We start from the raw sequence: 17,483 nt of genomic DNA on the forward strand, positions 1-17,483 counted from the left end.
TCCCTCTTTCCCTCCCTCTCTCCATTCCCTCCTTCTCTCTCCCTTCCTCCCCCACTCTTTCTCCTCTCTCCCTCCCCCTCTATTCCTCCCTCTCTCATCCTTTCTTCCCCTCTCTCCCTCTCCTTCTCTCTCCCTTCCTGCCTCTTTCTCTCCCTCCCTCTCTCCCACTCCCTCCTTCTCTCTCCCTTCCTCTCATCTTCTCCCCTTCCCACCCTTCTGCCTTCCCTCTCTCTCCCTCCCTCCTCTCTCCCTCTCCCCCTCTCATCCTCTCTCCTTCCTCCCTTCCTCCCTCCTTCTCTCTCTCCCGCATCTCTTCCTTCCTCCCCCTCTCTCTTTCTCCTCCCCCTCCCCCTCTCCCTCTCTCATCCTTTCTTCTTCTCTCTCCCTCTCCTCCTCTCCCCCCCTCTCCGTCTCCTTCTTTCTCTCCCTCCCTCTCTGTCTGGAATTGCCTGTACTTTCCTACCTCCTGGCCCATAATGCTGGTCTGTGGGATCTCGGTTTGATCTAACAGACCTCTTTCTCTATTTCTTAATGTTCTGCCTCTTTCTTTAGTCCAGTCTTTTTCCTTTTGCTTGTTCCGCTGCGGTGAGTTCTCGTTCATTTGCTGTCTTTGGGGTGTTTCTTTATGACACTCTGGAAATTGCTTTTAATTGACCTGTTCAAGTTCTGCAAAGGGTTTGGGCTCAAACCCCCCCCCCCCGGCACCTTCCGTGTGCCACTTAACAATGCACAAATGACCTTTCTCTTCCTCCCTCTCCCTCCCCCCCCTCTCTCTCTGCCATGCATTTAATAAACTTAAATTTCCAAGGCTGCATATTGAAAGTTCCAACAGCTTTGTGATTTCTCCCCACCCCCTTTTTAAGTTCGTTTCCGCTTCGCCGCCTCCTCTAATGGTCGCTATCTCTTGGCAAAGCCTTCAGGAGAAAACCCAGCCTTCGCATTAATAGCGAAGTGGGAAGTCTGAACTCCGGGGCTGCCAAGGATGGGGCCTTGTGGAGGAATATCCCTAGAAGAGAACGTTTGTAGCCCAGGGTGGATCTGCGGAGGTCTTTACCACTCTCTGAGCTGGGTGGTTTTCTTGCAGACGTTTCATTGCCCAACTAGGTAACGTCATCCGTATTAGAAGGGAGTGGGGTTTGTGGCGTGGAGGAGGAGAATGGGAGGAGGAGGAGGAGGAGGAGGGGGAGAAAGAGGACTGTGGGGTCCTTGGTGGTCTCTGAGCTGGGGGGTTTCCTTGCAGACGTTTCATTGCCCAACTAGGTAACGTCATCCGTATTAGAAGGGAGTGGGGTTTGTGGCATGGAGAAGGAGAATGGGAGGAGGAGGAGGAGGAGGAGGAGGAGGAGGAGGAGGAGGAGGGGGAGAAAGAGGACTGTGGGGTCCTTGGTGGTCTCTGAGCTGGGGGGTTTCCTTGCAGACGTTTCATTGCCCAACTAGGTAACGTCATCCGTATTAGAAGGGAGTGGGGTTTGTGGCGTGGAGGAGGAGAATGGGAGGAGGAGGAGGAGGAGGGGGAGAAAGAGGACTGTGGGGTCCTTGGTGGTCTCTGAGCTGGGGGGTTTCCTTGCAGACGTTTCATTCCCCATCATCAGTGCTAGAAAGGAGTGGAGTTTGGTGCAACATATTTGATGTTTTATGCAACGTATAAGGGTGGCTCAGTGGCTAGGACGCTGAGCTTGTCGATCAGAAAGGTTGGCGGTTCGAATCCCCAGCGCCGCGTAACGGAGTGAGCTCCCGTGACTTGTCCCGGCTTCTGCCAACCTAGCAGTTCGAAAGCAGGTAAAAAATGCAAGTAGAAAAAATAGGAACCACCTTTGGTGGGAAGGGAACAGCGTTCCATGCACCTTCGGCGTTGAGTCATGCTGGCCACATGACCCCGGAGACGTCTTCGGACAGCGCTGGCTCTTAAGTATGAGAATTCGCTCAGGCCTTGTTTGTATAAGGCTTCTGCTTACTCTAACCTGTCGCATAAACTGATGGTTTTGTGTTCTGCGTTTATTTACATGCTTCCAGGAAATGGAATGCAAGGTAAGAAGTCAAAATGGGGAAAAAATGGGGATTTTTGTTGTTGCTGTCCAGTTCATGAGTCGTGTCCAATCATTTGTGGCCTCCTGGACCACAGCATGCTAGGCCCCCCCCCTCCCCTTCGCTCTTCCCCCTCCCTCCCCTTCTCTTCCCTTTGCTCCTCCCACTTTGCTCTCCTTCTCTTCCCATCGCTCCTCCCTCCCCTTCTCTTCGCTCCTCCCCCTTCGCTGCCCTCTTCCCTTCCCTCCTCCCTCCCCTTCTCTTTGCTCCTCCCCCTTCGCTGCCCTCTTCCCTTCCCTCCTCCCTCCCCTTCTCTTTGCTCCTCCCCCTTCGCTGCCCTTCTCTTCCCTTTGCTCCTCCCCCTTCGCTGCCCTTCCCTTCCCTCCTCCCTCCCCTTCCCTTCCCTCCTCCCACTTTGCTCCCCTTCGCTCCTCTCCCTCCCTCCCCTTCTCTTCCCATCGCTCCTCCCCCTTCGCTGCCCTTCTCCTCCCTTCCCTCCCCTCCTTTTCTCTTCCTCTCCCCTCCTTACCCTCCCCTCCTCCTATATTGTATTGTATTGTATATTTATATATATTGATATTGATATTGACATTTACATTTAGTTTATGTTATGTTATATTAAATATATATATATATTATAATCTAATTAAAAAAATCTAATACATATACATATACATATACATATACATATACATATACATATACATATATATATATATATATATATATATATATATATATATGTGTGTGTGTGTGTGTGTGTGTGTGTGTGTGTGTGTGTTTTTATTTGTGCTGATAAATAAATAAAGGGAGACTAGTATAGATCTATTTCAAGCTATTTAGCTCTCATCAGCTAGCCATACCCTTACTGGGATTTGAACCTGGGCTATATTACATACTAGGCAGACATCTTAGCCATTAGGCCACAGGCTCTTATCCGTTATCAGCGAAGCCAGGGTGAAAGGTATCTATTAGATTTCTTTTACACGGATAAGAGCCTGTGGCCTAATATATATAATTTTATATTAATATTATTTATTATATTTACCATGTCCTATCTATCCTATCTCTTCAGGCCAAGCAGCTACAAGAAAAGGAAAAGGAGCTGAAGAAACATGAGACTTACTACAAGGAGCAGCTGAACCGCCTGGAGGAGAGGGTGAGCGGGTTTCCCTTCCCCTGGAGAGAGAGGCTCTGCTGGGAAGGCTGGGTGGAGTTTTACCCTCCTGCTTTTAAATGCACAGAGCTGATGGGCAGAAGAGCCTCCTGGTCTTGGCCAGCTGAGCTTCGGGGAGGAAGGACCTCTGTTATCTGTCCTCGTTTACCGACCGTAGAAAGATCTGATCCGTTAAAATGGGTTTCTCAGCCAGCTTTACCATAAACTCAACCGTTTCCTCTTTCAGGAACGTGTGTTTGTGTGTGTTTATGGGCAAACAGGAGTGAAAGATTGGCATTAGCTCTCCTGAAGCCCTGATGCATTTTGTTTTCTTATTTTATTTAAAAAAACATTCAGGTAGTCCTTGACTTACGACTAATGGAGCCTGCTCACCTCAGTTATTAGTCGTGACAGTCGTAAATCTTGTCTTTACTCTTCTGGACCCACTGATTCGATAACCTTTTTTTTTTTTTTGCCTGTGGTTGTAAAGCGACCACTGTGGTCGTTAAGCGAACCAGTGGTTTGACAAGGAGCCAGTATTGCCGAAAAATGGTGGTGAACTCTGGTTTTTCGCACAAACCGTCATAAAATGCAGTCGTGTGTCCGTGGGACGCCGTGAACCGTCATAAATGCGGGCCAGTTGCCCACGGCCCAGATGTGGTCATGTGATCTCAGGGGGTCAGAACTCTGGAGCAAGGTCGTAGGAATTTGTGGGGAGGTCTGTTGTAACAGTTACTAAGCAACCGGTCATAAGTTGAGGACTACCTGTAAAGCAGGTTCAGAGCGAACATTCGTTGACCACCTTTAAAAGTTCGTGTGGGTGAAAAAGTCGTCTCAATTTTTTGAATCTTTGGGAATTCCCCCCCCAATAAATTGCAGAAGTTGTTGCAAATTTCCCGAGGAGCAAGAATTCCAGAGCTGTCTGGCTATCCAGCTATCAAAAAGTCCATCTGTCTAGACTGATATATTAATAAAGGAGAATATTCATACCTCAAGGCTGAAATGAAGGGTCCTTGGTGCTCTCTGAGCTTGGTGGTTTTCTTGAAGACATTTCATGACCCAACTGGGTAACATTATCAGTCCTATTGGGCTTTGTGGAGTAGAGAATCCCATGCCAGGGGATGTAGCTTTATTAGGTGGTCTCATGAAGATGTTAAATCAACCTCCTCAGCAGTTCTGGATTTCAACTACCAGAATTCCCCAGCCAACCGGTCCTTGGTGCTCTCGGAGCTGGGTGGCTTTCTTGCAGACGTTTCGTGACCCAACTAGGTAACATCATCAGTGCTAGAAGGGAGTGGAGTTTGCAGAGAGGAGGGGCGGGGGAGGAGGGGAAAGAGGTAAAGAGAAGGAGGACGATGACTGTGGTCCTTAGTGCTCTCTGAGCTTGTTTTCTTGAAGACATTTCATGACCCAACTAGGTAACATTATCAGTCCTATTGGGCTTTGTGGAGTAGAGAATCCCATGCCAGGGGATGTAACATTTATTAGGTGGTCTCATGAAGATGTTAAATCAGCCTCCTCAGCAGTTCTGGACTTCAACTCCCAGAATTCCCCAGCCAGCCGGTCCTTGGTGCTCTCGGAGCTGGGTGGCTTTCTTGCAGACATTTCGTGACCCAACTAGGTAACATCATCAGTGCTAGAAGGGAGTGGGGTTTGCAGGGAGGAGGAGGAGAATTGTGGGCTCCTTGGTGCTCTCTGAGCTTGGTTCTCTTCTTGCAAATATTTCTTGACCCAAACAAGGTAACATCATTTAATGTTAGAAGGGTTTGCAGGGAGGAGGAGGAGAAAGAAGAGGAGGAGGAGGATATGAGGGAGGGAGGGAGGTTGTGGAGTGGAGAAGGAAAAGGGTGGGGGGAGGAAGAGGACTGTGGGGTCCTTAGTGCCCTCTGAGCTTGGTTGTTTTCTTGCAGGCGTTTCATGACCCAACTAGGTAACATCATCAGTGCTAGAAGGGAGTGGGGTTTGCAGGGAGGAGGAGGAGAATTGTGGGGTCCTTGGTGCCCTCTGAGCTTGGTTCTTTTCTTGCAGACATCTCATTATCAACAAGGGAACGTCATCAGTGCTAAAAGGGGCTTGCATCTAAACAGAGAGCAAACCTCCCTCCCTCCAGCACTGATGGTGTTACTTAGTTGGGTCAAGAAACGTCTGCAAGAAAACCAGCCACCTCCGGGAGCACCAAAGCCCCCCCCCCCCCCCTCAGGCTGACATATCGGATTCGTTTGACCCAATCCAACTTTTCCCGAGTATGATTTCCCCGCCGATTAAATTCTAATATCTCACCTAAGATTATTTACTTTGGCTCCTCCAGAGTCTTTAAAAAAAAGAACTCAAGAATGGAACAGCGGACTTCCCTTTTGTTGCTAACCATAAAAATAAAATAACACAACTTTATTAAGGCTGTGTAAAAAATCCCACATATGATAATTTACAGGGTTTCGCCAAATGCTTCCTCTGGCTCCCTCGTTAAGTTATTTTTTATTTTTTTTTAATAAAAAAAGGAAGATTGAAAAACAACACGAGGAAGGTGGGAAACGAAAAACGAAACGTGTTGCCGGGAAGGAGCTTGTCAAAAAAACTCATTACTCCTACAATATGTTAAACGAATTTCAGCGTATGCTGCCGCTTCAGAGATTAGCTGCAAGAAGCAAAAAAAATATATCCGGGGCCCCAAACGTAAGCCTGATCTTTTGTCCCCCTTGAAAATAATACTCCACATTTCCTGCATATGGAAAAATAGGAAGTCTCTTTTATTTGTTGTTAGTTGCAAAGTCCTATCGACCCATCATGTCCCCATGGACAACGTTCCTCCAGGCCTTCCTGTCCTCTACCATCCTCTGGAGTCTGTTTAAGCTCACGCTGGCTGCTTCGGTGACTCCATCCAGCCTCCTCCTTCTCTGTCGTCCCCTTCTTCTTCTTTTGCCCTCCATCGTTCCCAGCATGAGGCTCTTCTCCAGGGAGTCCTTCCTTCTCCTTAGGTGGCCAAAAGGAGGCACTTGGAGGATGGTTGAAACACTTGGAGGTTTACCTCTGCCCTCCTTCCAACCTCCCAAGTGGCCTCAAGGACTCTCTAAAAGGGATGCAAATGACCAGCTGTCTGCAAGGAGTAGAAATCCTTCCATTCCCCAACCAGCATTTGGTCAGAACTGGGGAAGCTTCTTGGAGGAGAAGTGAAACGCCTTCAAAGCAAAAAGCAAGAAAGTCCAGCTGCTTCCTGAAAAAACCGTCTTTGGGACAGTGGCCCAGGAAGCGATTGTTTGCTTTGATTTTCCGTCCTGTTGAATGAAAACTGGCTAGCTGACAGCTACAAACACACATACACCTGGTTGTAACGTATGTGGAGCTCATAGAGCAGTGTTTCTCAACCTTGGCAACTTGAAGATGTCCGGACTTCAACTCCCAGAATTCCCCAGCCAGCGAATGCTGGCTGGGGAATTCTGGGAGTTGAAGTCCGGACATCTTCAAGTTGCCAAGGTTGAGAAACACTGTCCTAGACACTTAATTGCCACCCTTGTATAGGAAACGGCAAATCAATGAGCGAATGGATTGAAATAACGGAGACGCGGAGAATGAAAACGTTCGTTTTTCATCCAGACCTCCGCAAAGGACCCCCGGATCTTCCATCAGTCCTCTGCGCTGCGACAGTTTTGTTTCCAACGTGCCGATGCTAAAAAAAATGGAAGAAAAAGGGGGCAATCTGTCATGACGGAGTTTTAGCTCCCCGCTCCCTCCCTCCCACCTACCGCCCTTCCCTGGCTTGGATCAGAACTGGGCCCATGAAACGCAACACGCCGCCTGTGTTGCGAATCTATAGCCGAGAATGGGCATAATTAGAGCCGACGCCGTTCAGCAGATCATCCGTTGGTTGTGGATTTTGAGAGATCTGTGTTTCAAAGAAAAACAATCTTCCCATGGGTTGGTCTTTTGGCAGCTGAAATTGGCTGTGGTTTAAAGAGAGAGTGAGACAGAAACAGAGAGGGAGAGAGAGAGCCAGAGAAACAAAGAGAGACAGAAAGAGACAGAGAAACAAAGAGAGAGAGAGAGAGAGACAGAGAGACAGAAATAGATGATAGATAGATAGATAGATAGATAGATAGATAGATAGATAGATAGATAGATAGATGAAGAGACAGACAGAAACAGAGAGAGGGGGGAGAGAGAGACAAACACAGAGAGAGAGGGAGAGAAACAGAGACAGAAAGAGATAGAAACAAAGAGACAGAGAAACAAAGAGAGAAAGACAGAGAGACAGATAGATAGATAGATAGATAGATAGATAGATAGATAGATAGATAGATAGATAGAGGAAGAGAGAGACAGAAACAGAGAGGGGGAGAGAGAGACAAACACACAGAGAGAGAGGGAGAGAGGGAGAGAAACAGAGATAGAAAGAGATAGAAACAAAGAGACAGAGAAACAAAGAGAGAGACAGACAGACAGATAGAAACAGAAAGAGAGAGACAGACAGAAACACACAGAGAGAGGGAGAGGGAGAGACACAGAGAGAGAGAGAGACAGAGAAACAAAGAGACAAACAGAAACAGAGAGAGAGAGACAGACAGAGAGACAGAAATATATAGAGAGAGGGAGAGATAGACAGAAACAGAGAGGGGGGAGAGAGAGAGAGACAAACACACAGAGAGAGGGAGAGACAGAGAAAGAAAGAGACAGAAACACAGAGAGACGGAGAGAGCCAGAGGGAGAGCCAGAGACAGAGACAGAGAAACAAAGAGAGAGAGAGAGACAGAGACAGAAATATATATAGAGAGAGAGGGAGAGAGAGACAGAAACAGAGAGAGGGGGGAGAGAGAGAGACAAACAGAGAGGGGGGAGAGAGAGAGACAGAAACACAGAGAGAGTGGGAGAGGGAGAGACACACAGAGAGAGAGACAGAAAGAGACAGAGAAACAGAGAGACAGAGAAACAGAGAGACAGTGAGACAGACAGAAACATACACAGAGAGACAGAGAAACAGAGACAGAAACAGAGAGGGGGGGTAGAGAGAGATACAGAAATGGAGAGAGGGAGAGAGACAGAAACACAGGGGGGAGGGAGAGGGGGGGTAGAGAGAGAGAGAGAAATGGGAATAAAATGGATAGCAGGATCCGGTCTGTTTGCGAATCAAAAGATATCCTGCTGCAAAGCCCCTGTGTAATAGGATTTAAGAGACGACGCAGAAGCTTAACGGAAGTGCCAGCGTCCTTTTCATGGAAAAATGTTCTGTGCTGCAGAAAAGACACACGCAGAATCCATAATACCTGGAAAAACCCCATGCATGAAATCAATAAACCCAACCGATTGTAGCTGAAGTCTTCCATCCCCAAATACACCCAGACGTTTTCTGAACTTGCAGATGGGTGTTTGGGGAAGGGCATCAAATTAGTGCAGGTGTTTCAGCGACGCAAACGAATGGTTGTAGCTCAGGGTTGAACTGTGGGGGCCCCGGGTGCTCTCTGAGCTGGGTGGTTTCCTTGCAGATGCTTCATGACCCAACTAGGTAACGTTATCAATGTAAGAAGGGAGTGGAGTTTGGGAGAGGAACAGGAGGAGGAGGGGGAGGCTCAAGGTTGACTCAGCCTTCCGTCCTTCCGAGATGGGTAAAATGAGGACCCAGATTGTTGGGGGCACAAGAGGCTGACTGCAAACTGCTTATAGAGGGCTGGAAAAGTGGTCTATAAGTCTGAATGATCTTGCTAAGTGGGAAGGAAGGAAGGAAGGAAGGAAGGAAGGGTCCTGGTGGCGCAATGGTCAGAAAGCAGTATTGCAGGCACACTCTTCCCACTGCCCCCAGTTCGATCCTGACCGGCTCAAGGTCGACTCAGCCTTCCCTCCTTCTGAGGTTGGTAAAATGAGGACCCAGATTGTTGGGGGCAAGAGGCTGACTCTGTAAACCACTTAGAGAGCGCTGTCAAGCACTGTAAAGTGGTATATAGGTTTAAGCACTGTTGCTATCTGTTGAGAGAGCCGAGGTGGCGCAGTGGTTAGGGTGCAATACTGCAGGCCACTTCAGCTGACTGTTATCTGCAGTTCGGCTGTTCAAATCTCACCGGCTCAAGGTTGACTCAGCCTTCCATCCTTCCAAGGTGGGTGAAATGGGGACCCAGACTGTGGGGGCGATATGCTGACTCTGTAAACCGCTTAGAGAGGGCTGAAAGCCCTATGAAGCGGTATATAAGTCTAACTGCTATTGCTATTGCTACGTATCTGATGGCGCAGTAGTCAGAACGCAGAATTGCAGGCTGACTCTGCCAGCAAGGAAAGTTGCAAAATGGGCCAAAACTCACTTAGCAAATGAGTTAGAAATTTATCCCTCCATAGTGGCCGTAAGTTGAGGGCTACCTGTTTGAACTTAAGAACTGCAGTGATTCACTTAGCGTCCGTGACAAGAAAAATCATAGAACCGGGCAAAACTTCCCTTAACAAATTTCTCACTTAGCCACATAAATTTGGGGTTCCGTGGTGGTCGTACGCTGAGGACTACCCCGTCCTGCAGTTGTGGCCATTTGCTGTGTCCTATGCTCAAGGGACCATTATTTATGACCCTTTTTATTTTCCTAAAAAAACCCCGCCGTTAAGTTGCTTTGTGGTATGATGGCCAGGATAATAAATGTAATAAATAAATTTACTTGTGGCTTCTGGCAAAAAGGCTGCCCATTGTGGACAGTGGGTTCGATTGAGTTCATTTTACGACTGCTGCCATATTAAAAACGTTGCAAAAATCGGGTTGGTCCACTTGGGTGCCTTGATTTATGACCGTCGTGGTACACGACAGAAATTCCAGGCTCACATTACGGTCGTAAGTTGGGGACTAGCCTGCGCACACAGTTCATGTTGTGGCTCGCCAGCAGCTGGTGAAGCCGGCAGCAGATTCGGACAGTGAGGAGGGTTGGGGAGGAACCTGGGCCGGTCCTGGAGTTCTGGGGAAGGCTCTGAGGAGGGCTCTGTGTCGGAGGCAGAGAGGGGGCCAGGGCCGTCTGACAGTTATCAGCTGCCTTCGGAGTCAGACACCAGTGAGGCAGAAGAACAGCTGGAGCCTGTTCCCAGTGTGCACATGCACAGAGCTGCCAGACGAAGGGAACAGCTAAAGAACAGGGGTCGACTTGGGAGCAAAGCCACAGGTGGACGGTGAATGGCCCCTCCCAGAGGGAATAAAAGAGGAGCGAAAGGGGAGTGGAGTTTGCAGGAGACAATTAGTTCGCTTAATTGGTTCGTGACTCTCCGAGGCTCCTTGCCAAGTTCTGCAGATCTCGTCCTGGCACCTCTCCAAGCCAGATAAGGTCTGTGGCTGTAAATCCTCCCTTGAAAGACTTTGCTGGATGTGAAGGAGCAGAATTCACAGTCAATTAATAAAAGGGGTTTTTTTTTGTCGGGACCAGGAGTTGGCTTCATGCTCTTGGGAAGCCTCCGAGGGCTTTTGGCCCTCTGCTTTCTGCCAGTTTGGCCCTAAATGCAAATCTTTTCCCCAAAGTTCAGACTAGGATGGAAGAGAAAGCAAAAAAAAAAAAGTGGTTTTTTTGGCTCTTAATCAAAACCGTGCGGAGATACAGTGAGGCCTTCTCAGCAGCTGCTTTCCTCTGGAGATTTCCCAAAAAAGAACCTGATTGGGTGCATTTGAAAGAAATGAGAAAATGTTGTTTTTAATCAAACTACCTTGCATTAAGATGAGCTCTGCTCTCAGTCGAATTAAAGAAATAAATTACCTAGGGCTGCCGAGAATTTCCTCTCTTTTTTGGGGGGGGAGGGAGGGTGTTATAGGCCTGGTTTTTATGGCTAACCAGGAGAAAAAACTATAATTCGTGCCTAGTTGGTTAGAGGTTGATTTGAATTCTGAATTCCACATTTTTGAATGATTAGAAGGTAAAGGTTCCCCTTGCGCATACATGCTAGTTGTTTCTGACTATAGAGGGCAGTGCTCCTCTCCGTTTCAAAGCCGAAGAGCCAGCGCTGTCCGAAGACGTCTCTGTGGTCATGTGGCCAGCATGTCTCAATGCCAAAGGCCCACGGAACTCTGTTACCTTCCTACCAAAGAAGAGTTGAGGTGGCGCAGTGGTTAAATGCAGCACTGCAGGCCACTTCAGCTGACTGTTATCTGCAGTTCAGCTGTTCAAATCTCACCGGCTCAAGGTTGACTCAGCCTTCCATCCTTCCGAGGTGGGTAAAATGAGGACCCGGATTGTTGTTGGGGGCGATATGCTGACTCTGTAAACCGCTTAGAGAGGGCTGAAAGCCCTATGAAGCGGTATATAAGTCTAACTGCTATTGCTATTCCTATTTTTCTACTCACATTTTTAACGTGCTTTCGAACTGCTAGGTTGGCAGAAGCCGGGACAAGTCACGGGAGCTCCCTCCGTTACGCGGCGCTAGGGATTCGAACCGCCGAACAGCTGACCTTTCTGATCGACAAGCCCAGTGTCTTAGCCACTGAGCTACCATGTCATTAGATACTTTATGGTACGTGATTAAGTACCATCAGCTTGGTATTAACTCTTAGGGACCCATATGGATGGAAAGTCCCAAAGGTGCTTTTTCTGGAGGCAACTGGATGTCTTGTTTTTTTTTTTCTTTTGAAGATGTTTCGCTTCTCATCCAAGAAGCTTCTTCAGCTCCCACAGGATGGTGGGGAACGGAAGTCTTAGGGATAGATAGCTTCTCCAGGATCATCTGTCTCCAGCCTGCTCCTTCAGGTCTTCTGACGGTGTCCTCATCACTGTGGAAACTCAGTCCATCCAGAATAACAAAGTTGGAGGGGACCTTTGAGATCCTCTAGTCTAGTCCAACCCCCTGCTCAATCAGGAAGCCCTATAGCATTTCAGACAAATGGTTATCCAATCTCTTCTGAAAAACTTCCAGTGTTGGAGCATTCACAACTTCTGGAGGCAAGTTGTTCCATTGATTAAGTCCTCTCGCTGTCTGGAAATCTCTCCTTAAGTTCTATGTTGCTTCTCTCCTTGATTAGTTTCCATCTGTTGCTATACATTGTTGTGACATGGTGAATATATTTATGATGAGTATGATCATGATTTATCACTTGTATCTTTTAAGTACACTGAGAACTTATGCACCGAAGATAAATTTCTTGTGTGTCCAATCACACTTGGCCAATAAAGAATTCTATTTCAATCCATTCCATTCTATTCTATTTCTATCCTATCCCATCCCATCCCATCCCATCCAATTGAGGACAAGGAATAGAATAGAATAACAGAGACGGAAGGGACCTTGGAGGTCTTCTAGTCCAACCCCTTGCTTAGGCAGGAAACCCTACACCACTTTAGACAAATGGCTTCACCCCTTCTTTGTGGCAGCCCCTGAGATATTGGAAGACTGCTACCATGTCACCCCTGGTCCTTCTCCTTGTTAGACTAAGCATACCTGGGTCCCCTTAATCAGTGTTTTTCAACCTTTTTTGTGCAAAGGCACACTTTTTTCATGAAAAAAATCACGAGGCACACCACCATTAGAAAATGTTAAATTTTTTTAACTCTGTGCCTATATTGACTATATATAAAGTAATTTTCCCACGGCACACCTTACACTATGTCACGGCACACTAGTGTGCCGCGGCACAGTGGTTGAAAAACACTGCCCTTAATCATTGATCAGGGGGCATTAGCATATTTACCCGCACCGAAATCCAACATCCCGACACCCGAGGTGGTGCAGTGCCCCCATGATTAATAGCAACTGGCGCCCTTACCTTCAATGACTCAATAGAGATATCTCTCCGTCAACTGAAATAGGATTCTCTTAGAGACAGATAGAGAGTCCTTTAGGCAGTGAACCCTTGGCTGTGAAATGTTCCTCCTAAAGCATGTTTTTAACATATTTTAATACCAGGAAACTTTCCAAGGCTGTCAATGAAAAAAAGTGAACACACATTTTTAATTATTTGCCCCCGGACTTATTTTAATAAAGAAAGATGCGAACATACCACTTTCTTCCTCCTCGTCCCCCACCCCCTCCATCGTAACCCTGAGAGGTGGGTTTGGTTGAGATAGAGAGAGGGACTGGCCCCGAACTCATCCAGCTGGATTTTATACTTAAAGTGGAACTAGAATTCCTTGTCTCCTGGTGATTGGCCCAAAATCATCCAGCTAACTATCATGCCTTAGGTGGGACTAGAACTCTCAGCCTCCTGGTGATTGGCCCAAAGTCACCCAGCCAACTATCATGCCTTAGGTGGGACTAGAACTCCCAGCCTCCTGGTGATTGGCCCAAAGTCACCCAGCCAACTATCATGCCTTAGGTGGGACTAGAACTCCCAGCCTCCTGGTGATTGGCCCAAAGTCACCCAGCCAACTATCATGCCTTAGGTGGGACTAGAACTCCCAGTCTCCTGGTGATTGGCGAAAAGTCACCCAGCCAGCCAAGCACACCAGTTTGGATCACATGATCGTGGAGATGCTGTGAACAGTCATAAGCGTGAGCATCTGTCCCTTTTTTTCAGTGCCGCTGTAACTTCGAGTCAGTCACTAAACAAATGGTTGAAAGTCTTCTTGCATGGATATTCCAGTGTGCTTGCTCCGAATGTAGTTTGCACGCAGGCACACGCTCGCGCGTACACACACACACACACACACACACACACACTTATCCTTCCGAGGTGGGTAAAATGAGGACCCGGATTGTTGTTGGGGGCAATATGATGACTCTGTAAACCGCTTAGAGAGGGCTGAAAGCCCTGTGAAGCGGTATATAAGTCTAACTGCTATTGCTATTATGTGTATGTTCAAAAGCTGGGGTTGGACTAGAAGACCTCCAAGGTCCCTTCCAACTCTTGTTATTCTGTTAAAAGTCCTCTCGGCCTCAAAATCTATGGAAATCTATTAAATCTTTCTCCACGTTTATTAATTCTGAAGATATGTTTCCCAGCTGTGGCTACTGGTTAACAGAGTGTCTGCGTTTAATGGTGAGTTTGTTAAATGAACATTAATCCCATCATTCATCTCTCTCTCTCTCTCTCTCTCTCTCTCTCTCTCTCTCTCTCTCCCTCCCTCCCTCCCTCCCTCCCTCCCTCTCTCTCCCCCCCCCCCGTGATCAATAGTAGTGTTGAAGTGTCACTTAATCACCCAAATAAAACCTCGACGCTGCTTTCTACCTCAAATAACTGTTCATTATTCATGCATATATATATTATTATATTTTTGGAGGCTAGGAGAGATTATTTTAAGGCAGGCGTATATCGCATGTTCCACTTAAACGTGGCCATTAAAATTTCAGGCCGGTTCTCGGCGGGGCTAAAATTTCTGATCTACATTAAAAAGCTCCTTAAGAATAGCGCCTCTCCTGGCTTTAAACGATGATTTAAACTAGGTTTGCGAAAGCCCTCTCGTTTTCATGTCTCATCGTGGAAAAAGCTGCAGGGTAGCCGGATCAGAGGAACACGTCGGCTTTTTCAACTCGCCAATCTAAGAACTCTCCAAAAAAAAAATCAGCAAAATCAGAATATACAAATCGTGGAAAAAGGCAGCCTGGTTGGGAATAAAAATTTTCTGATGCAATCCCTTTTGTCTAAAACAAGGATCTCTTATCTGGAGATCTGTGCCTAATTTTTTTTCTCCCTCCCAAAGGGGATAGTAAATCCGACCCAGGGAATTTACACTCTGTTGTTTCTAACTAAATTTACAATTGCCCTGTGATTCATTGTCCCCTGATCCAGCAGAATGGATCGGGAGAGTTTGCGCTGAGAATAAGATTGGCGAATGGATCTTTTTCTGATCAGATCTTGCTCACCTCTGATTAGGTGCGGCGGCGGGGGGGGGCACGCAGAGACTGTGAAACGCATACAGGCAGTCCTTGACTTACGAACCGCAATCGAGCCCGAAATGCCTGCCGCTAAGTCGGACAGTTCTTAAGTGAGTTTGGGCCAGTTTTTACACCCTTTCTTGCCACCGTTGTTAAGCGAAACACTGCAGTGGTTCGGTTAGTAATCCAATTGTTAAGCCAATCCGGCTTTCCCCTTGACCTTGCTATTCAGAAGGTCGTAAAACAGGATTAAGTGACCCTGGGACACTCTCAACCATCGTGGCCTGCCAGAGGCCAGCAGAGTCGGACAGTGGGGAGGTTGGGGAGGAACCTGGGCCAGTCCTGGAGTCTGGGGAAGGCTCGGACGAGGGCTCTGCGTCGGAGGGAGATAGGGCCAAGGCTGTCTGGCAGTGATCAGGTGCCTCCGGAGCTAGACAGCAGTGAGGCAGAGGAACAGGGGGAGCCTGTTCCCCGTGTGCACATGCACAGAGCTGTCAGAAGAAAAGAACAGTTCAGAAATCAGGGTCGACTTGGGAGTAAAGCCACAGGTGGATGGTGAATGGCCCCTCCCATAGGAAATAAAAGAGGAGCGAAAGGGGAGGGGGCTTTTGCAGGAAGCAATCCGTTCGTTCATTCGTTTCAGGAGTGTGAAGATCTGTCTGTGAATCCCTGAGACTCTGTGCCAAGTCTTTCCTTGCACAGCACCTCATTTGGACAATATTTACATGGCAGCTTTCCAAGCTAGATAAGGTCTGTGGTCCTTTGAAAGACTGTTTACCAGGCCTTTGCTGAATGGGAATGAGAGGGATTCACATTCGTTTCATAAAAGGGGTTTTGTCAGGACCAGGATTCTGCCTCGTGATTTTCGGGAAAGCCTCGGTCAGAACAACCGTCATAAGTACATGCCAGTTGCCAAGCCTCTGAATTTTGATCAAATGACTATGGGCATGCTGCCACGGTGGTCAATATGGAAAACCCATCCTGAGTTAGTTATTTTTTCCAGTGGTGTCTTTGCTCAGAAATCATCTCCATGCCATTTTTTTTTTTTTGGGGGGGGGGGGGGATTGTTTATAAATTGGCCGGCTGGTAGCCGTGAATGTTGTTGAATTTTGCGTAATAAGCAAGAAATGCAAACTTGACGGCGTCCAGAAGATTTGAGACCCCCTTTGCAGATGGGATATAGAGCGCCGGGGGGTGGGGGGGCGCTTCGAATTTAGTTTAGCGGCTTGGAATATTCCTGGGTAAATTTCTGGATGGGATGCTCCATTTGCCGACTTGACGGAAAACACGTTTTTCATTTTCAATCATATCGTGTGTCTTAATTGCTGTCGAAGTTGTTACATGCGTAGTGTTTTTAAAAGAAGGGGGGGGGGAGAACCAGACATGCTACTTAAAAAGCTAATTGGAAACAGTTGCATCCCTTCTTGATGAATTCAGATGTGTATGGAAAAAAGTGGTGGTAGGGTAAATGGCTTCACATGAGGAGGAGGACTGGGTTTTGTCTCGATGCCGTGTCCGCGCCAGGCAGTCCGGAGAAGAGAAAGATCAGTTGAACACGTTGCAAAGGAGGAGAATATTTGGAGCTCAGGGTTGAACCGCAGGCTCCTTGGTGATGTGTGAGCTGGGTGGGTTTCTTGCAGGAGGTTTGATCAATTTCTTCTCCTTCTCCTCCTTCTTCTCTTCTTCTTCTTCTCTTCGTCTTTCTCCTTTTTCTATTACTTTCCCCTTCTCTTCTTCCTCCTCCTCCTCCTATTCATAATCCCTTCTTCTTCTCCTCTTCCTCCTCCTCTTCCCCTTGTCCTCCTTCTCTTCTTCTTCTCTTCATCTTCCTCCTCCTCCTCCTTTTCCTATTCCTTTCCCCTTCCCCCCTCCTCTTCCTCCTCTTCTTCCTAACTACTACTACTACTACTACTACTACTCCCCTTCCTCCTCCTCCCCTTCCTCCTCCTCCCCTTCCTCCTCCTCCCCTTCCTCCTCCTCTTCTCTTCATCTTCCTCCTTTTCCTATTCCTTTCCCCTTCCCCCTCCTCTTCCTCCTCTTCTTCCTAACTACTACTACTACTACTACTACTACTACTACTACTCCCCTTCCTCCTCCTCCCCTTCCTCCTCCTCCCCTTCCTCCTCCTCTTCTCTTCATCTTCCTCCTCCTTTTCCTATTCCTTTCCCCTTCTTCTTCTTCTTCTTCTTCTTCTTCTTCTTCTTCTTCTTCTTCTTCCCCTCCTCCTCCTCCTCCACCTCCACCTCCTTTTCCTATTCCTATTCATAACCCCTTCCTCCTCCTTCTCTTCTTCTTCCTTTCTTCTGTCCTTCCTTCTTTCCTTCCCTTCCTTCCTTCCTTCCCTTTTTCTCCTGAAGGAGAATAAATGTGGCCAATTGGCCGTGATTATACCACAACTGTATCCTCCTGTCCCTACTTCTAAAATAGCAGTTCAGGGAAGACCATCCGCCATCCAGCTAAGCGTGCAGGCTCTCTCTAGGCCGGGTATCCTCGGCGTTCCTTATGACCGGATTTATTTTTCCGTGCTTCCACCTCCGCCTCTCCTCCTTCGTCGGGAAAC

At 47.6% G+C, this 17,483-nt stretch overlaps 1 protein-coding gene across 1 annotated transcript in view; it reads left to right on the forward strand.

Annotated features, from left to right (window-relative positions):
* CHCHD3 (coiled-coil-helix-coiled-coil-helix domain containing 3) overlaps positions 1–17,483 on the forward strand; it is a 167,496-nt gene that overhangs the window by 119,722 nt on the left and 30,291 nt on the right. Inside the window, exon 5 of the mRNA XM_032220540.1 lies at positions 3,101–3,184. Within this exon, the coding sequence (XP_032076431.1) occupies positions 3,101–3,184 (84 nt within the window). The remainder of the gene's footprint in view (positions 1–3,100; positions 3,185–17,483) is intronic.

The sequence above is a fragment of the Thamnophis elegans genome, chromosome 7 (assembly GCF_009769535.1).
Source record: "Thamnophis elegans isolate rThaEle1 chromosome 7, rThaEle1.pri, whole genome shotgun sequence".
NCBI lineage: Eukaryota > Metazoa > Chordata > Lepidosauria > Squamata > Colubridae > Thamnophis > Thamnophis elegans.